At 55.0% G+C, this 26,624-nt stretch overlaps 1 protein-coding gene across 1 annotated transcript; it reads left to right on the top strand.

Annotated features, from left to right (window-relative positions):
* Window positions 1-117: 117 nt before the first annotated feature.
* LOC100935108 (acyl-CoA dehydrogenase family member 11) lies at window positions 118-26,556 on the top strand. Its single transcript, XM_031948893.1, has 14 exons — window positions 118-439; window positions 12,288-12,520; window positions 15,507-15,606; window positions 15,842-15,959; window positions 16,041-16,183; window positions 16,624-16,773; window positions 17,919-18,013; window positions 19,480-19,579; window positions 20,155-20,295; window positions 24,160-24,252; window positions 24,509-24,616; window positions 25,194-25,362; window positions 25,677-25,743; window positions 26,319-26,556. Exons 1-14 carry the CDS (start codon window positions 215-217, stop codon window positions 26,458-26,460), a joined length of 1,884 nt encoding a protein of 627 aa, XP_031804753.1. The 5' UTR covers window positions 118-214; the 3' UTR covers window positions 26,461-26,556.
* Window positions 26,557-26,624: the final 68 nt, after the last annotated feature.

The following is a 26,624-nucleotide window of genomic DNA, read 5'->3' as shown; positions in this document are numbered from 1 at the left end:
CAAAGGTCCCTTTTCATAGTAAGGGAACCGAGCCTAGAGAGGGCGTTCCCCAGCTGGGTCACGGGGAAGTCTGAGGCGAGCGCCCGGGGAGGGCGGGAGGGGGGGGTGTCCCAGGGGCGGGGCCGGGCCGGCGGCCAGAGCCCGGGAGCTGGCGGGTCGGCGGGGCTGCCATTTCCGGCCGCAGGTCAGCGCCGGCGCCCTTGACCGGGACCCCATGCTGCTGAGGCGGACGCAGCCCCTGCTGGGCCGGGCGCTCCCCCGCGCCCGGGCCTGGGGCCCCGGGAGGCGCGCGCACCACGGGGGCCCGCCCCGGGAGGCCGACGTTCCCTTCGCCCGGGCGGCCATCGGGAGCTTTTTCCAAGGGGCGCCCAGCCTGGGCAACCAGTACGCGGAGGACGCTTTGCTGAGGGGCGGCCTGAAGAGGCTGCTGCCCCCGCAGGTGTGTTGTGTGCAGAAGCCGCTGCGCTGAGCAGCCTGGGCGGGCCCCGAGGCTCCGGGCAAGCGAGAGGTTCCGGGCCTGGGTGAGAGGCTCCGGATAAGCGGGAGGCTCCAGATAAGCGGGAGGCTCCGGGCAGGACCCGAGGCTCCGGATAAGCGGGAGGCTCCGTATAAGCGGGAGGCTCCGGGCAGGGCCCGAGGCTCCGGGCCTGGGTGAGAGGCTCCGGGCGGCCCGAGGCTCCGGATAAGCGGGAGGCTCCGGGCAAGCGGGAGGCTCGGGCAGGGCCCGAGGCTCCAGATAAGCGGGAGGCCCGGGCAGGGCCCGAGGCTCCGGCAGGACCCGAGGCTCCAGATAAGCGGGAGGCTCCGGGCAGGGCCCGAGGCTCCGGGCCTGGGTGAGAGGCTCCGGGCAGGGCCCGAGGCTCCGGGCCTGGGTGAGAGGCTCCGGGCAGGGCCCGAGGCTCCAGATAAGCGGGAGGCTCCGGGCAGGGCCCGAGGCTCCGGGCAGGACCCGAGGCTCCAGATAAGCGGGAGGCTCCGGGCAGGGCCCGAGGCTCCGGATAAGCGGGAGGCTCCAGATAAGCGGGAGGCTCCGGGCAGGGCCCGAGGCTCCGGGCCATTGGGCCGGCAGAGCAGCGGCCCCAGGGCAAGGAAGCTGGGGTGCCCATCTCCAGGCAGGCGCTGTGGGCCCGAGGATGCCGGCGCAGGGCGGGCCTCCTGGCAGGGCTGGGGGGTAGGAGGGGAGACAGCCTGGCGCCTCCTTGCTCCTGCCCCCTCACCTTGCCCTGGCACGGCTGGCAGAGGGGGCGTCCGGGTTCAAGGCATCGGGGACCGCGAAGTTATTGGTTAACATGGGAATGAGACTTAGTGACACGTGCCCCGGGGACCGGGCGCATCCAGTGACGGCGAGGAGCCCCCGATGGGCCGCAATCTCCATCTTAGAGGAGGGAGGTCACAGAGCCGGGGCCGGATGGCGAGCACAAAAGGGGGGCCCGCTGTGCGCGGCGGGATCTGGGGCCTTCAAGGCCCTGCTTCGGTGTCTGCGCGAGGCCCTGGAGGGCAGTCAAGTCAAAAATGGGTGTTAGGTGCCTGCCGTGGGCTCGGGGCCCTCTACCAAGTCCTGGAAACACAGGCGGCCCTGAACCTCATACGGGGGCAGGCAGGCACCGAGGGAGTCGGGGTGGGTGGGGACAGGACTCAGGGGAGAGCAAAGGTCAAAGGAGCAGAACTGCTGGGGGGAGGGGAGTCTGCCCAGAGCCAGGGGTCAGACATCAGAGGGGCGGAGGATTCGGGGGACAAGGGAGGACCGGGCCGGCAGTCTGGCCATCCAATGGGACTTCCCAGGGTGGCGTGCCTGGTAGAAAATGGGGGGCACACTGCGCCAAGCAGGGTTCCACTCAATAAATGCTTGCTCTGTCGCTTGGTCTCTGACCTCCAACGGTCTTTCTCTCCCAGTCTCTTCATCCATCTCTGTATCCATCTGTCCGTCCACATAGCCATCTCTGTCTCTCCATCTCTTTTTCTCAGTTTCTGTTCATCTGCCCATTTATGCTTGCTTCTATCCATATACATCCATCTGTTTCTCCATCTACCCATCTTTCCATTTATCTATCCATACATCCATCTCTATATACATCTGACTATCCATACATGCATTTCTTTGTTTCCATTTATCTTATCGTTCTTCTCTCCTTTATTTGAATCCTTCATTTCCTTTTTTTCTGCACCCATCCATCCGTCCATCTCTAGCCCATGGCCAAAGGCATGCCTTGGTAGTACATCCCCACACAATTGAAATCACCTATAATTATATTGAATACGATGTGGAGTCATTCTATGAAATGACACAATTGGACAGTGTCGTCCCTTTTCTACCATGTAGGAGGGCACCTCAGGGTTGCCCGAGATCCTGGGAAGTTATAATCACTTCACCAGTCATCCAGCCAGTATGTCCCCGCTATTGTTGTAATTGTGTGATTAATATTTGTGGAATGGAGAGGTCCCCTCTCCTCCTTACCAGCCCAGCGTTCTGTCCATCGGATGGCCTTGCTTCTGAGACCAACAGTTGAGTTAGTTCCTAATGTTGGTTGATCAGTCTTGACACCTTAAGTGTTTAGCTCACTAATGAGATGTTTAGTCCTATTCCTGCCAATTTGATGTCTTTTAAGAAATGCTGATTATCGAGTCGTCTATGAATAGGCTTGTTTATCCTTGCCGAGTCCCAGAAGCATCTTCGCTGGATTCAAGGCACAGTTGTGGGGTTTTCCTTCTGTACCTCCCTCCACGAGGCCCAGCGAGCTGAGGTTTTAAAAGCCGAAGTCAGGCGTATGAGGGTGAAGCAAATTTCACCTGTTTGGTGACAGTACAGTGGAAAGGTTACTGCTTCTGGATCCAAGGATCCAGATTCAAGTCCAGTATCTGATGCCTTCTCCCTGTGACATTTGGAGTGCTCAACTTCCCTACGCTAGGATGGCACGCAAGTGTCTGAATGTCGTGATCCCATGCTGGATGGCTGCGAAAACCACTTAAACTTCTCAAGGTGCCCCTGGAAGGGACGACTGTGTGGGGCTGCGACCCCCAAAGAAGCATCATGGGCCCAGATGCAGGACTGGGGCCCAGCCACTACTCATGAGGGGGACTGGGAACAGTGATGCAAAATGAGATAGGCATATGTCTTTCCAAGAAGCTGTATTCCAAGTCACTTTCACTTAGTTTGGTTCTGAAATTACAAAAGCCTTCACATCCTATAAATCATTGCACCCAGGCTTTGCTGATGTGGAAATCAGGAAGACTCTAATCAAAGATGTTCCCAGAAGCATTATTCCACTGTTCTTTTGATTAAAGCTGGCCAGAGGAATTAGGGCTTAATCAACTCCATTGTTCATTTCCATACGCCCAAGCTTTCCTCCCTACCAGTGAGCACACCTCTACATCATCCTTTCCACAAAGAGGATAAGAAAATGGCAGAGATTACCCGGCTCAGGAAGACAGTTTGGTTGCCAGGTTTCCTTCCCAAACAAAACAAACCAAAAGGCCAAGAACTGAGTTGGTTGAGTGAAGCAATTTTCACTTAGCAAGATTCTGGAGACCTTTTATTTAATGAAAATACAGTGGAAAGGTTACTGCTGCTGGAGCCAAGGATCCAGAAGCCATGAAGCCTCCTCCCTGTGATACTCAGGGTGCTTAACTTCCCTATGCCTCCATAGCCTCATCTGTAGAATTTGGGAGTTAATAGGCAGCCTTTCAGGTCCCTTCCAGTTCTAGAATTGGGATTGTCTGACCTTGAAAAAACATCAGCTTGGATATCTGAATACTTGGTTCGTTCCTATGGGGATTTGGCCCACCATCTACATTTTGGTTCCCTGAGATTCTTGTCCTAGATCTCCCATAATCTTTAGAAGCCCACAGAACACTCCAGATGTCTTTCTGCAGGCCCCTCAGTACTTGGCAGTTGATAACATCTCAGTACTGTTCCATGGCTGCCAATCAGTCAACCAACAAACAGTATCCTAAGTACCTCCCATGTAGGTAAGAAGCACTGAAAATAGTTTTGATATTACTTCTCAGGAACAAGCCAACACAATTTACAAAATGGAACCGGACACCAAGCATTCCCTTTGGGTCGGTCACCTGTTGGCAAATCCCATGTCTAACCCTAACAGCAGGAACATGGACAAGTCATACAACATCTCAAATCTGTTTCCTCATCTGTAAAATGGGAATAGTTATACCTACAAAGTTGTTGCAAAGTTAAAATGAGCCAATAGATAAAAAGTGTTTTTGCAGCCTTTAAATCCTAGAATAGTCTGTTATTGCTATTGTGTCTTTCCATGATTTGCAGTTGTATCAGAACTGGGATCTCTTAAAAACCAGTCCCTGGGATCCTGCACTTGACTCCATAAATCCTGATTTGTAATGTGCTGCAGCCAGTTCCCACCCACCCACCATGTGTCTCTCTCCATTACCCTCGGGGTGATCCTCACCTTCAAGTCTTGAGACTGCAGTGGTCCATGACTCATACTTATACAAAACCAGAGAAATATTGGCTCTGAAAAATAAGGCTTATGTTTCAGAAGAAGCTTGGGGTTATTAAAAGAACTTTGAAGTTTCCCCAAAGCAATCCATCCTGTTGTTCTCTTCCTCCAAAAACAGGATTTTTTAAAAGCAAGGGTGGGAAGGAAAATTGGCAAAAGTGAGGAATAATCATTGGACAGCCCATGAGCACCACTGGTATCCATTGATAATCTTTGTGTCCTTGACAAAGGTTCTCTGATACTTTGGGTGAGCCCCCTCAAACTTGGGGAACTAGATTAAGTCTAATAAGAGTCTGCTCATGAGGGGGCTGGGAGCAGTGTGAGAAATGAGTCAGGTGTGTGTCTTTCTAATAAGCTAAGACAGCCAAGTCACTTTCACCTAGTTTGGTTCTGAAATTATGAAAGCCTTCACATTCTATAATCATTGCACCCAGGCCTTGCTGATGTGGAAATCTGGAAGGTTCAGGGCCTTCCAGATGGGCTAAGAGTCATTCAGGAAGGGCTAATGTGGGCAGGTGGGAGTGGCTATCATTTCACATTGGTGAAATCACTGCACACTCCCCACAAAGGGACGGCACATCTTCCATTGGATAACTGACAGTAAACTAAGATTTGAAATTAAAATGGAAATTCTATAAAGAGGCAGGGGGAAAAAAAGGACCCTGTTAACAGAAATACACCTGGACAGGTGATGAGTTGGGTGCTGACCATCTGCTCTTCTTTGTCCCACTGCAGGGATTATTTGGGCTCATCTGTCATCAGTGTCCTTCAAGAATACTGTGCTTGTTTAAGAAGAGAGCTAGCTCCAGGCCCCTCAGATATTAAAATATGGCCTGCAGAGCACTAATGTTATGGTCCATTTCCTTGAAAACCTAAGTGAATATCTAGCATCCCATTGCTTTTCTTGCTCAGAAAAGTGATTATCATCTTTAGCTTCTATAGCTTCTAGATCCTAGACTCTTCTCATTCAGCAATCCTGTCACTGATGTGAATGATGTAGACACTGGATAATGAGAGGCATCAAAAGTTGGCATTCAGTTATTTCTGATAAAAGGGAGATTTATTCAGGGGAATAGCTTACAGACAAAATGAAGGGATGCAACAGAGACCAGAAATGGTAAATATGAAGGGTGGGGGAGCATATGAAAGACAAGTTCCTCAATGGAACTCATAATTACCCAGTAGAAAGGGAGCACCCTATAAGGTTGGGCATGGCCTTAGCTGGCAAGCTAAAACCTGAAGGGGATTTAGCACCCCAAAAGAGTTAGCTATAAGAAGTAGAGTTGAAAAGCACACTAGGGTTAAGGGAGAAGACACCAAATGCTGTGGCAGGCTGACCCAAAAGAGGGCAGCAACCAAGCTGTGATCCCTAAGTAGGTCTTAAGAGGGAAAATTTAACCTCAGGGACATGACTGGGATTACTGACTGAGAATGGCAAGGGGAGACCTTTACAGAGGGTGTGTAGTATGCTTTCTAGAGCCCCACGTTGGGCGCCAAAATGTAGTATCCAGACTAGCTCTCTGGAGGATCTCTGGACCAGCCTTGGTCTTAGTGGAGGAGTGGAGGCAGGAGAGCCACCAGGATGGTCAAAAGAGTATTTCCAGTCCCCTCAGCCCTAAATACCTCAGTATGATTACATCATTACAGCACACTGAGCAAGGCCAAACTATAAGCACCCTGCTATACAGCCCCTTACTATAAGTATCCCTTGCTTCAAGTAGAACACAGGTGATCACAACCTCCCTGACTTCTCAGGAAAGATAATACCAAAGGGAGGTAGGGAGCCAAACCAGACATTGTCAGCAGGTTCCCTCTGGACTAAAGGGTCTCATTATCTTACCCAGAGTTCACCCACTATCTGCAGCCCTCTACAAGGGTGAGTTTCAGGGGGTTGATAGAACTTGGATTTTGAATTGGATCACCTCCCCAGAGGGTGGGAGCAGGGAGCTAAACTGATCTCTAGCAATGTTTTCTCCCTGCTTGCCTCAGGGATCAATTCTTGAGTCTCTCTGTGCGACACACCATTCAGGACCTCATAACTATGGGGACTTAGAACTAGCAGGTCTTGCACATTATTTTGTTGACCATGCTTGGAATGGTCTCATCTTTGACTTTTAAAATAAGACAGTCTTTTAAGACCCAGTTCAAATGCTGCCTTCAAATGGGAGACCTTGCCTTGGTCCCCTTTCTTTTCTACCCCATCCAACTCATTGCCATGATATGTGGTGTCCTCCATTAGAACATGAGTTCCTTCAAGGGAGAATTTTTTTGCCTTTAGGATTACCCCTGGTGTGTATCCAGCCCCTGATAAATACTTGCTGATATTATGGGAAAGGCCCCTGAACTTGTTTTCTTGACTTGCCCTATTTTCCAGGGCATTAGTTTCCCTAACACTGTGTTCTTTTCCACTGGATTTAGAAGGGGATTGTCCTGCACTCCTCCAATGAGACTTCTCCTTTTTGTTGGACGCATAAATAAGTATTCAAAGCTGCTCCGAAGAGCAAGCTCTTTGGTACATGGAGTTCCCACAAAGGTCCCCAACGTTTGTGTTGTAATCACGTTACTACTCAGTCTTGTAGAATCAGGACTTTAGGTCAACTGTGTCCAACCGGTCTATGGGGGCTCAGTTCTATCGTACTCCAGCCACCCACATCCACAGGACTTGGGCCCCTTCCCCCACCACAACTCCCAGTTGCCAGATGACCCCCCCCCCCAGACTGAAGGATCACCAGCCTGAACTCGCTGCTCAATGATTACCATTTCACCCTGACATCCCCACTGCAGCCACTAACGCCGTTCTCCATCCCCCACGCGAGGTGGGTCAGTTTGGCTAGGCTACATGCCTGAGGGACAATGTGTAATTCAGAACAGAAAAATTAGAAAAAGATTGTGAAAGCTCTTGGGCAGCAAACACCAAAGACCTTTATCCTGGGAGCCTTTGGGAACCTCGAAAAGTTCTTATCTGGGAGAATTGCACTTTTTTTTTCTTTAAGGAATATCACTTTCTTGGTTGCCTAGAGAAGAGGAAGAAAATTGTGTGAAAGCTGGGGGGGGGAGGGGGAAAGGGGGGGAGGTTCTCTGGCCGATTGCCCATTTTTACTCCTATTATCTAGAGCAGGAAGCTCCAGCTTGTCCCCAGCGCTAGGATTTGGAGAAAGTGCTCCACCTCCTCCTGTCCTGTCACATCCCGGCCTTGCCCTGTTCTTCAGCCACCCCAGGAAGATGGGAAGGGAGCCCCTCCCCAATTCTAGCCTAGAACTTGCAAACCCAGAGACCCAGTTCAGGTTCTGCCTCTAGGGAATGTCAAGCTGGGAAGGAACTTAGAAGTGGTTGGAGCACTGATCTAGACCTGGCAGAAAGCCAAGGGGTGGTGTTCCTGCCGCCTGGTCCATCACTCTCCACGCTGGCTCTAAGAAACCGAACCTGGGGCCGCTGGGTGGCGCAGTGGGCAGAGCCCCAGCCCTGAAGTCCGGAGGAGCCGAGTTCCAATCTGCCCTGAGACTCTTGCTAGCGGTGTGACCCTGGGCAAGTCACTTAAGCACAGACCGAGACTGGGAGGGCCCCAAAAAGGATTTCGGAGACGAGGAAACCGAGGCTCGTGGGGAAGTGAGCAAATGAAACGTCCGCGTCCCGGGACCAGGGCGCTGGGCTGCCCGGCGGCCGGACTCCCCGGCTCAGGGATTTGGACTGTCTGTCGCCGCCTTCCTGGGCTGGTTTTTCAAAGGGAGAAGGGTCAAGGGCCCCAGATTGACTGTTGGCCTCTCGGGCTGCGGGGGAAAGTTGCTCCCAAGAAACGGTTCCTGAATCCCAGAAGCTGCCGCGCCCCCTCCCCGCTATCCCGCCCCCGGCCTGCCCTGAAATGTGGGCTCGGGCAGGAGAGCCGGGGGGGGGGGGGGGGCCCCGCCCCCGCCTGCTTCATCTCTGACTGGCGGGCGTGGGCGGAGCAGCCTCCGGGGACAGCCTGGGCTTAATGGGCCGGGCCGGGAATGACGGGGGCCGCGATCGCCAGCCCGGCCGGTTGCCCTGGTCGGGACGGATCTGGGGGAGGCTGCTCGGCTCCCAGCGGGACCCGGCGGCCCGCGCCGAACAGAACCCGGCGGCCCGCCCGAGGGGCTGCTCTTCTCCGCAGATTCTCTGTCCCTTTCGGTTTTCCTTGTTTACCTGCCATGTGAACGTGGGCGAGTCATTTACCCTTTCTCTGAGTGGCAAAAAGCCCTGCCTTCGAGGGAGTTTTCCCACCTGGGAGAGCCTCACACTGATGCAGTCCCTGGCCAGGCTCTGGCCCATCTCTTAGACTCGCGAACCCGCGCAGCGCGAGGTTCTGGCAAGGAGCGGCCCCGGAGCCGCCCGCCCAAAGGGGCAGCCGAGCGGGGACAGCCACGGGCGGCATGTTAACCGGGGGGATTCCACTGGGGGCGCGCGCTGGGCTTGGTCCCCGAGGGCTCCGAAGCAGGGGAGGGCTCTGGCCAGCCCCGCCCCCTTCGCCCCCCCCCCCCCCGCCCCCCGGTCAGATTACTGTGGCAGTGGAGCTGATGGATGGGCTGGGGGCGGCCGAGGGAACAGATGCAAGGAACCGCCTCAGGGGCGCCCCCGCCCCCCACATCAAGCTTCACCCTTTTCTTCCTACCAACCACATTCATCCCAGCTCCTACCTCAGCCACGGGGATCCCAAAGAGAGCTGGAAAGAGCCCTGATTTCTAGTACAGCAGATGAGGAAACTGAGGTACAGAAAGGCTGCAGCCCTACCAATAGCAGGTGGCTAAGAGGTGGCAAATCCCGAATGGGAGCTCGGTTCTCTGCCTGCCCCAGCCCGGGCCTCTCTTCTCTGCCAGTTGAAATGGTGGGAACCATTCTTGGGAACCCAGGTGGGGCCTGGTTGAGGGGCCACCAAAGGCCCGGGGCTGCTCCAAGGTTGGCGTTCCCGCCACTCTGGCTGTTTAAAAGGAAACAGGCCCGTTGCCACCTTGGCTCTTTTGTTTGTTGGATCAGTGAGAAAGGCCAGCGTTGGGGCAGTGAGACCGGGCTCTGGTCCCTTCGGGTGCCTCCCAGGAATGAGTTAATGAGCAGTTCCCTGTCCTCCCTGTAGCTCCTCATGCTTGTCACGGCTGCAGGCCCATCCCATAATGCTGCCCGCCAGAAGGGAAGAAAAATGAGCCGCGAGATAAGTCGAGTCTCAGGTTGGGTCCCAGAGGACAAAGGCAGGGTCAGGCAGCCAGCTTTCTGGTCTCCCCAACACCTTTCCCGGCCTCCTCCTCGGCCTGTCATCTTCCCTTCAGTGCCTCCTCCCTGTCCCTCCAGTTCTCAGGTGACTTTCCTTTGTGAAGCCAGATGGTCCCTCACTTTCCCTGCTGGGTCCTTTCAGCCTTCCTCTCCGGCCGGTACCAGCTGTATTCTGAGAGACTGAGGCAGGAGAAAGAAACAGGACAGAGTCCCCCCTTCCCTCCACCCAAAGCTTAGGCTCCAGGATCCATGGGAGGCTTCTAAGGGCAGACATTACAGAAGCTACAGCTGAAAATGTGCACTAGGCTTGCCCTAGTGAAAAGAGAAAGAAAAAGAAGGCTCCACGAAGGAAGGGAAGAAAGAAAAGGAAGGAAAGAAGAAAAAAGGATGGCAGGAAGGAAGGAAGGAGGCAGAAAGAGGGAGAGAGAGAGAGAAATGGAGGAAAGGAGGGAGAAGAGAAGAGTGGGAAGAAAGGGAAAGAAACAAAAGTGGGAAGGAAGGAAGGGAAAGAAAAAAGTTTTAGAAATAATCACAATGTGTTGAATTAACCCTATCTTTGATTTCTTTCTGACATGAACACCTTTGGGCATTAAAAGGGAGGAGCCTCATAGGAAGAAAAAAAATTAGCCAAATTTTGGGGCCTTTAAATATCTAATCCCTGGGGACTTGGCTACGCTGTGAACCAGAGGCTTTAGGGGAAGGAGGCCCTTTCATGGAGCTTTGAAAAGGAGCTACTTGATCAGTAATGGACCCTACATCTGTGTGGGAAACAAAGACACACACTCGAGGTGAATAAGAATATAGGAAACAAAAGAAATAAACATTTATTTGGCACTTACTATGTTCCAGGTGCTGTGTTAAGCATTGTACAAATATCACCCCATTTTATCTTCACATCTTTGAAAGGTGGATGCTGTTTTCTTCACATTTTATAATTGGAGAAACCGAGGCAGACAAAGGTCTTGCCCAGGGTCAAATAGCTAGTCAGTGTCCTAGGCCCGATGCAAGCCATATTTTATAACTCTCAGCAGTGCCAACTTGACCACTTTTCAAGGGGCTGGTTCACACTAAGTGAAACCTCGTTGCAGTTATGTCCATGGGCAGCCTGTTAATGGAAGCACAGCACTGGGGACCCATAAGCTTTAGCTCCAGGTATCTTAAGACTGGAGGGTAGCATTTCCTCTCTAGACAAGTAAGTGCATGTGCAAGCTGGAGGAGGAGGGGGATTAATGCAAAAGTGAAACACTGACACCCCTGACCTTAAGGGACTCGTGTTATAAAGGGGGAAGCAGATCAGAGTGGCCAGGAGAGGGTGTTTGGGGTATGGGAAATGAGAGAAGGAAAGAGAAGGAGGGGAAGGAAGAGGAGGAAGAAGGAAGCATAAAGCTCCTACTGTGTGCTACTATGGCACTAAGCCCTTTGCAGACAGAATCTCATTTGATAGTGAGGTGAGAAGATAGACTCCCTTCCCCCTCCTTCCAGAACATCTTCAGGGTCTTGGTTACAGAACTTCCCCACTGTTGGAATCTGCTCCTGGGATGCTCCAGGCTGGCTCTGATCTGGATCTAGGGCTGTCTGAGCGACTGCTGTGCAGTGTCGGCTAATTTCATCCAATGATCAAAGTACTTCACTCCTCCCAAACTGATTAACAGTTCATACCCAGGATGCACTCTTGATTGATTGACTAGAGATGCCTAAGGACTCCGTAGTTACATTAATTGGTTGAGGGAGGGAGTGTTCACACCTCCTTTATTCAATAACAGCATGAAAGAATTACCAGGAAACTCTGAGTCATCTCATACTAATTTGTGTTAATTTAATTCACCAAGTGAGGGAGAGGAAAGAAGGGAGGAAAGAGAGAGGGAGGGAGGAAAAGAAGAAAGTAAGGAGGGAGAGGGGGGAAGGGAGAAAGGGAAATTAGGAGGGAAGGAGGGAAAAGAAGGAAGGAAAGAAGGGAGGAAAGAGAGGGAAGAAGAAAGGAAGGAAAGAACGAGCCTTGGGCCTGGAATTCAATTCAGTCTCAGACACCTTCTAACTGTGTGATCCCAAGCAAATCATTTTACCCTGTTCGTGGCTCAGTTTCCTTATCTGTAAAATGACCTAAAGAAAGAAATGGCCAACCATATCAGTGTCTTTACCAAGAAAATTCCAAACCAGGGTCATGGAGACTTGGACATGATTGAAAAACTACTAAACCATTATTCTGGGGACCCCATAAACTCCACCAGACTCATAGCCCTAAGGGGCTTTGATACCAAAGGGATTCAGAACCCGTGAAGAGAGTCTCTTCAGTCTTTTCTCAGCTCAGACCGGGAGCAGCTGCTTGCCAGCCCCTGCCCGGCCCCCAAATCCTATGCTTCCATCCCCACATCTCCTATGATCGTCACAGTCGCTCCATGAAGGAGCCTTATGGTCCCCATCTAATAAATAAAAGAACCGAGCGTGGCAGAGGTTCCACCGCCAGGTCGCTCCGCCCAGTGGGACTCACTGCCTTATCTTGGGGTTCCCACTGCTTCCCCGGATCCTGGCTCCAGAGGAGGGTATGGATTTGGGAAGGGAAAGTCTGACACTAAACCTAGGGTGTCTTCTCTGCAGGTCTTTGCGGAAGTGACCCAGGACCTGCAGAGGTTTGGGGCCCGAGTATCAGGCGAGATCCTCTCCCTGGGGCAAGAGTGTGAGGCGAACCCCCCTAGACTGCAGCAGTTTGACGGGTGGGGTCGGCGAGTGGACCACATCCTCACCTGCCCAGCTTGGAAGAAGCTCAAGGACATCTCTGCTGAGGAAGGGCTGATCGCCATCGGCTACGAGAGGAAATATGCCAGATGGAGGTGAGGGTCTTGGAGGAGATTTGGGGTCATCCCAGAAGTCCGGGGTCATCCCAGAGGCCCGGGGTGTCATCCCAGAGACCCAGGGCCGGGGGAAGGAGTGCTGGGATTGGAGCTGGGACATCCCGGGCCGCTTCTGCCCCTTCCCAAGTCAGGGCCACATAGAACAAGGCCATCTGCTCCCGCCCCTGATCTTCCCCAGAGGAGCTGAGGGGGCCTGGCCCACAAAGAGCGGAGTCTCCCGCGCTCCCCTCGTGGAGAGAAGAGGTAATGGTATCTGTGGGTGTGGGCATCGATGGCACCAAGGATGGAGGACCGGCCGTGGAGCCAGGGAAATCCCAGCTCCATTTCTGCCTCTGACACCCTCCGGCTGGTGACTTTGGCCAAGGCCCATCGTTGTCGGAAGGGAGAGGAGATGGGACAGGAGCCCGGGATCGGAGACCCAGGTCCGAATGCCATCTCCGAGGATGCCGAGAGCTCTCCATCTCTCTGCTCTCTGTTTCCCCATCTGCAAAGTGAGGCAGCTTCTGAGCTGGCTCTGAGCTCCAGGGCTATGGCTCTGTGTTGGTGGAAGGAGTTCCCACCCTGGGACTTCCCACGGCAGAGAAGACAAATCCAGAGTGCGCCCATTCCCAAAACGTGATGGCGCATGAAGGGGGCTTTGCCCTTCCTGCCTTGGGGGCCCGAGTCGCCGGCTCTGTGCCCGTACACGTGGCTGTCAGCCGTGCCCGCGTGCTGAGCCATAAAGAAATAATTAGCCCGAGCTAATGGCCCAACATCCAGCCCATCCATGTTCCATTCCCCAGGGTTTCCTCCTACGTTATTAGATAGACAGGCGCATAAAACTTCAGCCTCGTGTGGGGCTGTGGGGGGGGCTGGGTTGTGTCATCCCTGTGTCCTGGGTGACCCCAAGCAAGCCCTTCCCTTCCCCAGCCACATTTTCCCTTCTGCAAAATGATGTAACTTCACTAGATAATCTCTAAGATTGCTTTCTGCATTAGCCAGTCAGTAAATATTTATTAAACACCTACTGGGTGCCACCTTTGGGACACTAAAACCCAACCAACAAAAAAAATTCCCTTTTCTTCCTCCCCCCCGCCTTTTAAAGCATGGACAGTGGGGTTAAGTGACTTGCCCAGGGTCACACAGCTAGGTATTAAGTGTCTGAGGCCAGATTTGAACTCAGGTCCTCCTGACTTCAGAGCTGGTGCTCTATCCACTGCACCACCTAGCTGCCCCCCCCCCAAAAAAAAATCCCTTTTTCAAAGAGCTCTCCATCCAACGGGAGAGACGGCCTGCAAAAAACGATGGAACATAAGCCACCGAGGCACCGACTGCATTCCATTCTAGTAAGGGCCCACTGAGTGCCAGGTACAGTACCAGAGGCCAGGGTTCCAAAGACAAGAACAAGAAATTCCTCGTCCTCAAGGAGCCGATGCTCTAACTGGGGGCAGAGGGAAGGGAGAGACACGACCCGGGCATGGACAAGGAAACACTTATTTTGTACAAAAACATTTTCAAGTGTTGTGATCAAATGATTACTTCTCTCTTGTATTTAGTGAATAATTATTGAGTTAGGGCCAGGTTTTTCCCCCTTTCTACTTTCTCGTTCAGAAATCAGCCCCTGTGGGTTACTGGGGCAACCCTGAAATGCTGGTGGGGCTGATAATGAAGAGAAGAACCCCAATCTATTCAAAAGGCAAAGTTAGTGAACTGATGGATTCTGGTCCGTTGTGTTTTACTCAGACAAGTTTGGGGAAATGTGGATAATCCCTTTTGTCATTTGGGGGAGATAGATACAGATAAGTCTTTTTGACCAAATTTAAGTGATCAGCGTCATGTACCCCAGACCATCATTAGAGAACCTCTACTATTATTATAATATTATATATTATTATTATTATATTATATATATAATATTATTATAATATTCACTCTCTCCTTAGTTGTTAACCAATCAGAGCTGGTTTCCAACCTCAGGAATACCTACAATTCCAAGGGTCTGTAAGTGTTAAGTCAGTTCCATGGCGGCTTTTTGGTCTAAGGGAGACAAATGACCATCCTTTTATTAATACGATGCTAGCATTATTAATAAGAGGATTAATATTTCAGAAACCATGTCTCCCAAACTTTTTCTATTTCCCAGCTGGGAAAAGAAAGGTCTTAGTCAGGAGGTGGCAGCCCAGGCGTGCTTCGGACAGCCAGGAGTCTGCCAGGCGTGGGCCTGGGGAGAGCAGCCGGGCCTGGGCCGCCACTTGTGCCTTGTGGTCCCTCGTCAGGGCGAGCTATGTTGTGTTTACCTCATGATGGAAGAAGAAAACCAGGCCTCTGAGCTGCAAACAGGAGAGAGTGGTTCCCCTACTCAGGAATGAAGTGGAGAGGGGAGGGGGCCTCCCTTTCTGCATCTTATTTCCTTAAAATGGAATGTTCCTGCTGTGGGCAGCACATCCCAGGGGCCACCAGCTGCCACAGTCCTGAGAAAGTACAGGTGGGGTTTCATGCACAGTAATGGGCTCATAGTCAGAGCTTGGCCAATGCTTTTCGTTTTTAATCCAGCCAGTAAGCCATTCATTTATCTGTCTATCCATTCTTTTATCCATCCATCTACCCATTTAGCTACCCATTCATCCATCCATCTATCTATCCACCCATCCATACTTTTATCCATCCATCTATCCATCAATCATGGATCCCTTTATCGATATATCCATCCATCCATTCATTTATCCATCCATCCATTTATCCTTCCTTCCTTTCCTCCTTCCTTCTCTCCCTCCTTCCTTCCTTCCTTCTTTTCTCCCTTCCTCCCACCTGCTCATCCATCCAAGTTGAGCGGGCATGATGACCAAGCCTCCATAAGGTAGACTCTCACCCTGCCTCGTGGAAGAAGGGGAAGGAGGGCGCCCAGGGAGCCTGGGCAGGGAGAGCCAGGTGCCCGCGGCTCCCGTCCTGGCCCGTCCTGACTCTGGCTTTTCTTCATGCTCCTCAGCCGCGTGTACCAGGTGGCCAAGCTGTTCCTGTTTTCTCCCTCTTCTGGAGTGTTCCTTTGCCCCCTGGCCATGACCGATGGTGCCACCAAGGTCCTGGAGGTGAGAACTGGAAGCGCTCGGAGCTGGTGTCCTCAGCCCTCCCCCTCTACCCCCCACCCAGATCTCAGGCTGAGGCTTCAAGCTCCAAATTTGAGCTCCATTAGTCTGCATCAATAAGCATTATTAAGTACCTGCTGTGTACCAGCACTGGGCTAAGTGCTGAGGTTGTAGAGCTTGCTGGTTACTTACCACTCCTTCCCTCACTCGCCTTCTTCTTTGACCTCATGCCCTGCAGGTAATGAACAGCTCAGGGCCACCAGGGGAAGCTTTGGGTCATCTGACATCCCGGGACCCGGAGCACTTCTGGACCTCTGGCCAGTGGATGACCGAGCGCAAGGGAGGCTCCGACGTGGGTGAGTGGGGTCGGAGGCGGGTGCCCGTGGGGGCTTAGAGGGCACGGCTGCTGGCCAACCAGTAATCTCCCTCCTCCCCAGCCTACGGCACCGAGACGGTGGCCCTGCCCCAGGAAGACGGCACGTACAAACTCTTTGGATTTAAGTGGTTCACGTCAGCCACGGATGCCGACATGACACTGACCCTCGCCCGGATCATGGATGCGAGAGGATCTGTCATCAAGGTGAGTGTGCGGGACCGGGGAGAAGAGCCCAGGGCCCCTCCCCAGGCTCCTCTGCTTGGACCTCGGTCTCCCCTTGACTGTCCTGGTGGAGTAGTTAGGAGACCACACAGACCTGGCTTCAAACCCTGGCTGTGCGGCCTTAGCAAATCAGCCAAACCTCTGGTTGTCTTCTCGTCTCCATGCTCTGAAATTCCCCCTGAGCTCTAGCTCACACCCTCATACAACTTCACAGTCCAGCTGTGAGGAAGCTGGGCTCTGTGCGTGGACAAGGCCCCCGGTCCAGGGAAGCTAAGGGCTGGGATGGACGAAGGACAGGTCCGAGGCAGGAAGGGGCCAAGCCGAGGCTTCCATGCAGTCAGAGCTGTTGCTCAGAGAGTGGGTGGCTGGGGAAGGGGTGATGGCTGGTCAGCGTGCCGCAGCAGGGCCCTTCTGTGCCACAGGGGACCCGGGGCCTGAGCCTCTTCTTCCTGAAGTTACGGGACGAGCAGGGACGGCTGAACGGCCTCGAAATCCAGCGTCTGAAGGAGAAGCTGGGCACCCGCCAGCTGGCCACTGCTGAGCTGCTGCTGGATGGGGCGCAGGCGCATCTGGTGAGGAGGCAGGAGAGGTGCTCAGCTGGGTCGGGGACCCCCAGCCCCTCCCCAGCTGAACAGGACAAACTCCTTCCTCGTGTCGGGGAAACTGAGGCAGCCAGAGGTCAAGCGCCTGGCCCCTTCCCAAATCCATTCATCCGTTTGTTTGTTTATGTTTTTATTTCTCTCTCTAGATTTTTTGGATTAGGTGAAAGGGGAGACTCTTTGCCCCAATGGCTACCTAGCCTTAAGCACTGAATGGGTGCTGCCTTAGCTTAAAAAGGCCAAGGGGCGGCCATTGCTATCTGGCCTCTGGCCCTAGGAGGCTCTGGAGGGGAAAGGGAGGCCGGTTACCTCACCTTCAACCCGATTCACTGCATGCCCTGGCAGCGCCTCCCCGACATCACGGGCTTCTTCGAGATGACTGGCCACAGCAATGACTGGCCCAAGATCACACACATCATAATACCTAACTTTTTATAGTGCCTTCTATGTGCCAGGCACGAGGCCAAATCTAGTCCCAGACTTTTACACACTAGATGATCCCAACCAGGTCATTTCATCACACTCTACCTCAGTTTCTTCCTCTGTAAAATGGGGACAAACATAACCTTTCCTTCCCAAAACTGTTGTGAGAGTCAAATGAAATAACAATTATAAAGTGCTTACCATGTGCCTGGCACATAGTAGGCACTATATAAAGTTAGGTATGATGATGATGATGATTATTCTTGGTAGCCTTTTTATAGTGCTATAATACTAGTGGGAATTATTATAGTTAACATTTATATAACACTTTAATAATAATAATTATAGATAGCATTTATGTGGTGTTTAATCATGAGAATTATTATTGTTCCCATTTATATAATACTTTAATAATAATCATTATTATTATAAGTAGCATTTATATAAGGCTTTCATAATAATTATTATAGCCAGCATTTCTGTACCATGTTCTTAATGAGGATTGTTGTTAGCGTTAGCATTTATAGAAGTTTATGAGACTTTTATACGTGATTATCTCATTTGGGCCGAGGCTCCTCTCACCCTTGTGGCCCCAGTGGGGTCAGGGTTGGATCTGCGCCCACGCCCGCACTTTGCTCTCACTGTCACGGGCGGGAGCCCAGGGCCCTTTGCTTACGGCAGTGCCTTGTCTCCAGATCTCCCAGGAGGGCCGGGGAGTGGCCACCATTGCCAACATGCTGAACATTACCCGGATATACAATGCCATAGGTGCCGTCAGCTTCATGAGAAGGTAAATGGGGTGGGAGCCGACCCAAGGCAGAGCCACAAGACTCAGGGACGAAAGGCAGGGCAGGGAGGGGGAGCCAAATGCTTTCCAAAGCTCTCCCGCTCTCGCAGCTAGACGGGGATCTTGGGGGGTGCTAGTTCGGCCCCGACTTGAACTGGAATCCCTTTGATACCATCTCCTGGGCCTGAAAGGGATCGAAGAAGGAGGCAAATAAATAATATATGAATAAAAATATTTAGAGAAGCTCTTTTTATGGGGGTAAAGAAACTGGGAAACGAGGGGATGCTCTTCCCTTGGGGGTGGCAGAATAAGTTGTGGCGTGTGAGTGTGCTCTGAGAAGTGATGAGCAGGACGGTTTCAGAGAAACCTGGGAAAACTCCCATGAACCGATGTAGAGGGCGTGGAACAGAACTGGGAGAACACGGTGGCCTCTGCTGAGGGGGGCTCACTCCTTGTGGGACAGCCCGTGCCACCCGGGGATCCGGTGGAAGATCATGGGGTCAGAGCTCCTTGCTGCTATTTCTGGTTCTGCCCTCTGGGGCCAGACAGTTCCTTAGTTCACATCAGTGTGACCTCAAGCACCCCGCAGCCTCTCAGACACACACCTTCCCCTCCCCATCTTTGCTTCTGCTGCATGTGCCCATCCCTCCACCGCCCGCTCGTCCCGATTCCCTCCTGCAGACCCTCTCCCAGCACTGCCAGCCAGACGTCCCCAGTCTGTCCTTCGGACAATTCTGCTTCTCTGTCAGTGAATAGTCAGAGGTCACTGGGACAAGGAAGAAAAGGGGAGATTTTCAAGTCATCTTGGGGCTGTTGGGCCTTGCCGTGGCTGAGCCTATTAACCCCATTTTGATCCTTCTCGGTGGTTGCAAAGCGTACCCCTCCTAACGTGGGGAGGAAGGTCTGAGCAATTCCATATGAATTTTATGATTTTCAGAACATTTTCCTCACAGTAGCCATGTCATTGACCCATTTTACAGAAGAGCAAATACAATCCCAGAGTCAAAGGCCTGCACGGCTGGAAGCAAAGGAGGGGCATGCGAAAGCCCGGCCTGCGCCATTCACACCCAGCTTTCCTTTGGCTCCAGGACCTTGCCCCGTGCAAGGTTTCCTCCTGGAGCTCGGCACCCGCTCTCTGTGGCTGCCCCATCGTCCTTCTCCCGGACGGCGGCTCATAAATCCGGCTCGGGAATGGGAGGGCAGCCCTCATACGTTCCACCCCTCCGCCACCCACTTCCTGCCTGACCCCTTCGGGAGAAACTGACCCTTCCCCTCCTCTCCGAGCTCGTCCCGGTGTGGAGGACACCGGACCACAGAAGGGCAGCATTAGCCGTGGCTGTGTGCGCCAAGAGAGTTTCTAATTATTCCTTGTTGCCCCAAGTGGATGATGGGAAATGCCGGCTCCTTCATATTGGGGTAGGGGAAAGGTAAGGGACGCACAGGAACCCGACTCTCCTCTTCCTCCACAGGGTGGTCAACATGGCCCGAGAGTACGCCACCCAGAGGTTTGTCTTTGGAAAGCTCATCAAAGACCACCCGCTTCACACCCAGACGCTGGCCCAGATGGAGGTGAGAGCAGCCCCAACCCCACAGAGCCCCGCCCCCCACTCATTCCACCTCCCAGAGGAAGGGCCGGTGCTTCTGGGCCTGGGTCCCACAGAGGCTCCAGGCAAGGGCAGAGTCTTCCTGCCTCTTCCCTTCGCCCCCCTCCGAGCCAGCGCTCTGGGAACAACCACAGTCTTCCTGGATTCATCTGCCCAAAGTGCTCGGATGGGCCTCCGGGGGCCCACGGGGGAGGCGTGCTTGGGTGGACCCTTCTCTGCTGCTCCCCCAGGATGGGGCTGGTCACTGGCTGGCCCCCCGGGGGAGGGGCTGGTCACTGGCTGCTCCCCCGGGGGAGGGGCTGGTCACTGGCTGCTCCCCCGGGGGAGGGGCTGGTCACTGGCTGGCCCCCCGGGGGGGGGGCTGGTCACTGGCTGCTCCCCCGGGGGAGGGGCTGGTCACTGGCTGGCCCCCCGGGGGAGGGGCTGGTCACTGGCTGCTCCCCTGGGGAGGGGCTGGCCATGAGTCAGGCCTCTGGGGAGGCAGCGGGCCCAAGGCCGGCAGCGCCCCCTCGGGTCAGCGTCCTTCTCCTGGCCTGGCAGGTGCAGACCCGAGGCGGGCTCCTCTTGGTGTTGGAGATGGGCAGGTTACTGGGCCTGGAGGAGACCAACGCTGCCAGCGCCCAAGACTCTCACCTCCTCCGCCTTCTGACTTCAGTCATCAAGCTCTATACTGCAAAGCAGGTGAGAACCTGGGGCTATACTGAGGGCGTGGCATCACTTAGCCCCTCCCTAAGGGCGTTACCTCATTCTCAGCCCCACCCAAAGGGCGTGGTCTCATCGCCCCCACCAACATACTGGGAGCCTCTCCCATGGGCATATCTTCTCTCCTTCCTCTTAGCCTCTTCCAGAGGGCGTGGTCTCTCAGACGCCCCCCACATTGAGGGCATAGCCTCCCTCTTGGCACCTCCCACAGGGCGTGGCCTCCTCAGTCTCACACTAAGGGCGTGGCCTCAGTCCCACCTGAGAGGGCGTGGTCTTTCTCTCAGTCTCGCCCCAGGGCGTGGCCTTCCTCTCAATCCCACCCTGAAGGTGTGGCCTCCCCCTCAGCCCCGCCTTGGGGCATGACCACATCTCCCCGCAGTCCAGAACCCTTGTGACAACATCTGGGTTCGAGTTCTGGTTTTCCTATATGCTGTGGAACTATGGCTAAAGTCACTTAGCCTTGGTCTCCTAATCTGTAAGCTGGGCATGTGCTTTATAAACTCCACAATGTAAGAGGCCGGGAGGTGCAAATGAGAGCAGCCATTTATTTGGTAAGCACCTACTGTGTGCCAGCTAAGGTTTACGAATATTGTCTCATTTCATCCTCACAATGCCCTAGGAAGGAGGGCAGCTGAGGAAACTGGGGCAGACAGAGCTGAAGTGGCTCACTTAAGGTCACAGCTAGTATGCATCTGAGGTCTGATTTGAATTCGGATCTTGACTCCAGGCCCAGGGTTCTACCCACTGCACCACCCGGCTGCCTCCGCCCACGCGGATGACAGTTTGCTCTCCAGTGACGTGACATGGTCAGCAGGCCCCGGAAAAGAGGAACATTCAGACACAGAAAGGCGGGCACTGGGCCACAGACTCCCAGGCTGCCAGGGCCAGCCGTCCCCTCCCCCCAGCCCCTGGTCCCCCTCCAGAGGAGAGCCGGCCCAAACAGCTGGGGACAGCTGCTGGCCCAGGGGGCACGGGGCCTCCTCTCCATTCTGGGACGAGCCTCCAGTGCTCTCTGCCCACCCCACCCCCAAGGGCCTAGTCCCCTTAACCAAGCCCGGCCTCGAGCCCCTTCCCCATCCCTGCGCCGTCCTAGGTGACCGCAGCTTCACCACGTCCTTCCCCAGAATAGGCCACGAGAACCAAACCCGACGTCCCCAGCCAGGCTGGTGCCGGGCGGAGGTCAGAGGTCAGAGCCAGGGAGAAGTCAGAGCTGGGTGGAGGTCGGAGGCCACTTTAACAATCTCCCCGGCAATCAGTTCAGGTCACTGGCCTCTGGCTGGCAGGCCCTCCTCCCTGCCCCAGTCCCACGGGCACTCCGGTTCTCTCCGCCTCCCTAGCAGGGGCTCAATGACGGTTCTGTTGGTTCTTCCGGGATGTGGGGACGGCTCTGTCTGAGCGGGGACAGCCGCCTGCCAGAGGCTCCGTTTCTGACTCCCTCCTTGCCTCGGGGATGATGCCACCCCATGGGCCATTCTCTCCCTGCTTTCCTGTTCAAAAGCGAGACTTCAGCCGCTTGCCTCATCCCCACTGGTTCCTGGCTCTCCTCCCTTCCACCCCGGGCCGGCCCTTCCCCCAAACAGCTCCCAGGCCCAACCTTCTTTCCTGGGCTTCTCCGCCAGCTGAGGCTCCGGCCCGGGCCGGGGCTGACCCCATAACTCCGGGGCTTCCCTCGGTACTGGGGGCTCGCAGCTAGGAAGCATCCCAGGCCAGGCGGGACTCGGGGCCTCCTCTCTGCAGGCCTCCAGCACGGAGCGCAGCCACTGTCCGTCACACAGTAGGCGCTTAATAAATGCTTGTTGGCCGGCTGCGATAAGTAGCTTGGTGGATGGACAGAGGAAGTTCTTTTCCTCCCCCGTGTTTCAGTTTAAAGCTCTTTGGATTGCGAGCCTTCGAGTGCGTGTGTGCCATACATATATACAGTGTACACGCCTACATACATGTATACATGTCTAGATACAGATACGTGTCTATATACGATTACGCCATAAACATACATGTGTGTATATTCATATGCACATACACAGCACACACCATACATACATGTACACAGATACAGGTCCAGTATACACATCATACACATACATATGTCCGTGTGTACACGCGTATGCGTGTACCGCACAATACACACCCATGTATATATGCACAGGTATGTGTCCATAACTACATACACTTTATATGTGCACGCATGTGTTTGTGTACATATATTATCTATATGCATGTGTGCCCACTACAGCCATCCTAGGGATAATACGCGTGTGTGTGCAGACACAAATGCATTTAAATGGAGACACACACGGACATCACATCACCCACGGGTAGCACTGACAGTGTTAGTGAGTTATTCCCGCCAGCCTCTCTTTGATTTTAAACCGTGACCCCCCCAATCCTGTTCCCAGAGGCTACCCCCACCCCACCCCCAAGCGGAGGAGTCATTTGAAGCCTCTGACCGCAGGCCCCTGGCACCGAGCCTGGCACCGAGGAACGCTAACACGCTGCTTGGTGACTCGCCTCAGACGAAAAGGGCCAGAACTCCAGCCCCTGCACTCGGACTCTAGAACTCGGACCGAGGCCGGAAAGGGCTGAAACTCTTGAGTCTTTGCACTGAGGTCTCTTTGGGCACTTAAGGCTAATTTCCAATTGGACAATACTCTATAAGCACCTGCTTGGAAAGTGGCCCTTCCCACTATCCTGTGCTGGCTCGATGATTGGTGTATACAGAGGATTGTAGGAGGGATTAGGGGGTGGAGCAAGACTAGCCAGGGTCACTTTGGTGTAGCCAAGGAAGGAGGAGGGTCACAGAGATTCTGAGTCTATCCAATCCAACCCCACCTCTAAAGACCAAGAATAAAGACCGAGGACTTTTGCTTATCCTGACTCTGGCTGATTCTAAGGTATCCAGGGGGCTAATGCAGTCATCATACAAGGCCTTTTTTTAGTTCTATGTGAATAAAGGCAAGAACTCCAGCCCCTGCACTCTCAGGACTCTAGAACTCGGAGGCGCCTGGAGGAGGCGACCTCTAAAGACCCAACTTTCTCAATCGATGACTTTATTGAGCATGTCTTGACTCTCTGGGCCTCAATTTCCTGTGTCTGTAAAATGGGAATATACAATCCCTTCCACATCTTGGCCCCAACGATCTAGAAACTGTAAAAATCTCTGGCCCTCCTTTGTCCCAGAGGAGTCTGGATTTTTTCTCTTGTTCTTTTCTGGGTGCTTACGGAACTTAGTGCAAGATTGGAACACCCTACAACGATATGCAGCACTACACGTGCTTTGTCCCGGCTCCCAAACCCCCCCTCTGCGCGATCCACCGGCCCCGGGATGCCCTCAGCACCTTCCACCAACCCCCCCCCCATCCCCATTTAATTTCTTACACCCACCCGTGCCCTCACAAATGGTGATGGCGACAATGATGGCGACAATCGTGCTGTGGAAGGAATAACCGGCGCGTGGTGGGAGCGGAGTGCTGGGGCCCGAGTCGGGAACTCGCCCGCGTTTCAAAGCTCCGGGTTCGTCCCCTTTGGGCCGGGCACCTCACGTTTCTGGGTATGTTTCCTCCACTGTGAAATGAAAGCTGGGACTCTGGGCTCTCCGAGGCTCCTTCTGCCTCCGAACTGAGGAGCCCGTGACCTACCTCACAGCACTGTTGGGGGAAAGGGATCGGCGACCTTGGGGCCACTTGTGGCCTGGAGAGTCCTGGGCTTCCTGGGCCTGCCCCCCCCCCGCCTGCATTGATCCCAGGTGCCAAGATGCACCCAGAAGCTCCCAAAAATCTATAGTGTGTGTGTGGGGGGGGAAACGGAGATGTCCTGCTTTTGTCTAGCCGGACCCTCTCTTCACAGGCCATGGCCGTCGTGTCCGAGGGGCTGGAATGCTTCGGGGGGCAGGGCTACATGGAGGACACGAGCTTGGCGGGCATTCTTCGGGACACGCAGGTAAGGGCCAGCGGAGGGCACCATCAGCAGCCCTGGGCCAAGGAGGGGCGGATCCTCTAAGCCCCGGCCCCCTAACCTCCAGCGGGGTTCTGTCCTGGAGGTCCCATGACACCCTGGGGCTGCCCTCAGGGTCGGCAGTGGGACCCCCGGAAGTGGGGCTTTGAGCCAGTAGGGAGTGAAGGGGCCTAAGGGGAGAGGGAAGATAAAGCTCCCAGGAAACGGAGCCCAGCCACAGGGGAAGGCGCTCCCTCTGCAGGTGCTGACCATCTGGGAAGGAACCACCAACGTCCTGGCCTTGGACACGCTGCATGTCCTGACCAGGAGCCAAGGGCAGGTGCTGCAGGCCTTCTCGGCCTCTGTCCAGGTGAGTGCTCCCGCTGCCCCTCCTCATGACTCCTCCTCACGGCTCTCTGGACCCTGGAGATGAGGGGGCTGGGATTCTCCAGGCAAGTTCCATCCAGGCAGGGGCCTGCTTCTATTCAACCGCTGGGTCCATGAAAGCGTGGTGTGGCCTGCCTGTAAAGCCCAGAGCTGGGGACTCCAGGTGCCGGGGCTTGAGGTGCCAGGGGCTCTAGGTGCCAGGGCTTAAGGTGCCAGGGGCTCAAAGGGCCGGGGCTCAAGGGGCTGGGGCTCAAGGTGTCAGGGGTTCGAGGGGCTGGGGCTGGAGGTGCCCGGGTTCTGGATCAGGAACAGGAGGCCCGGCTGGATCTGCGCTCTCCCATGGGCTGACAAGACTTTCCTGCCAGGTTTCTTGTGTGGCTCCGAAGGGATTTGGGCTTCCCGGGAGGGTCGGGGCCTCCCTTCCCAGCTACACAAGCCCCGAGGGTCTGAGGCCCCCTTGGTGAGAAGCTCGGACGTCCAGCTGGCGCCAGGAGTCGGTGGCCCAGGGCGGCTCTGCAGGAGCCCACTAACAGACTCGTGCCCCGCCTGTCCTCCCCCAGGAGAAGGTGGCCCGGGCTTCCCAGCAGCCGGAGCTGGCTCCTTCTGCCCGCCGCCTGCAGGACGCCCTCGGGAGGCTGGCCGGGCAGCTCGAGGGGCTCCAAGGGCACAGCAACTCCATGGAAATGGCGGCGCGGGCCCTGGCCTACACGCTGGCCCGGATCTACATCGGTAACTCCCTCTGCACGCCCCCTCCCCCGGCCCATCTCAGCAGGGAGGCAGCAGCGAAGTAGCCCTGGGCAAACACCGGCTTTGCAGAGACCCGGGTTCAAATTCTACCCCTGCTCTTGTGACACCGGCCCAATCTCAGCCTTGTGGAGGCCGTGCCCCTCCCCCGAGAGGGCCTGGGCGGCCCCTCCCCCTCAGGCCTCCCGGGCCCCGGTACTCGGGCTCCTTTCCGCCGCACTCCCCACAACTCCGGGGACGAGGCCGAGGGTGTTCCCTCCCTGGCTCTCCTCCTGAAGATCCGCTTTCCGCACACACAGGGGCCCTGTTGGTGGAGCACGCGGCCTGGGCCGAGGCCTCCCCTTCAGACATCTACGCTTCCCAGAGGTGAGGAGCATCCCTCTCTCGGGCCCCACCCCCTCGGGCCCCCAGCCGAGGCTCCGCCCTCTCGGTCCATCCTCTGGCCCTTCACACTTCCATCAGCGGCTCCAAGCTCAGGGCATTCACTCTGGGGATGGGGGTGGGGGGTGGGGAAAGGGGGGGGTCGTTCCCTGGCTCTGCCTGGGGAGCCACAGAATCACTCAGACGAGTGGTTCCCCCGCCCTCTCGAGGGCCCGTTACCCTTCAGGCCGGCACCGGGCGTTAGGCCGTTTGGGAAAGCCAGGGAATAAATTCTGAGAGAGGTGAAAGATGGGCCCTGGAGCCCGCGCCCACGCCAAGGAGCCTGGGACAGAGGCGGGTTCCTGCTCCTCCGGACTGGGCGCTCACTCCGTAAGGCCCCGGCCCAGAGGGAGATTTCCCTCCAACAGGAGTTCCTTAGAAACGGTGGGAGCTCAGCCCCCTCGGCGCTCAGCTGGGAGCACTGTCGCTTATGGCAGGGCCCCCGGCTGGGAGCACCGTCAGCCCTCAGCTGGGAGCACCGTCAGCCGCGGTGGGGCCCTCAGCTGAAGGCTCTCTCCTAGGTGGTGTGGACAAGACCTCTGCCCCTTGGACACGGCTCAGCGAGCCGGCTGCTACGGGGCCGACGCCGTCGGCAGAGACATGGCCCTGGTCTACGAGGCGAGCCCAGCTCTCCACGGGGAGGAGAGCACCCGGGCTGCTTAGCCGAGAGGCGACGCGGCCTTTGTGGGAGAGGGACTCGGCCGGCCTTAGACCGTGTGCCCAAGGGCGAGCGCGCCTTAAATACGCTGTATTCCCAACGTTCACCAAGATGTACGTGCATATGTCGCACACATACATGTATGGACACAAGTAGATTTGTTGTTCAG

This window comes from Sarcophilus harrisii, chromosome 1 (assembly GCF_902635505.1).
Source record: "Sarcophilus harrisii chromosome 1, mSarHar1.11, whole genome shotgun sequence".
NCBI classification, from domain to species: domain Eukaryota; kingdom Metazoa; phylum Chordata; class Mammalia; order Dasyuromorphia; family Dasyuridae; genus Sarcophilus; species Sarcophilus harrisii.
The sequence above is the reverse complement of the archived record's forward strand: the minus strand, read 5'-3'. Positions and strand labels throughout refer to the sequence as shown.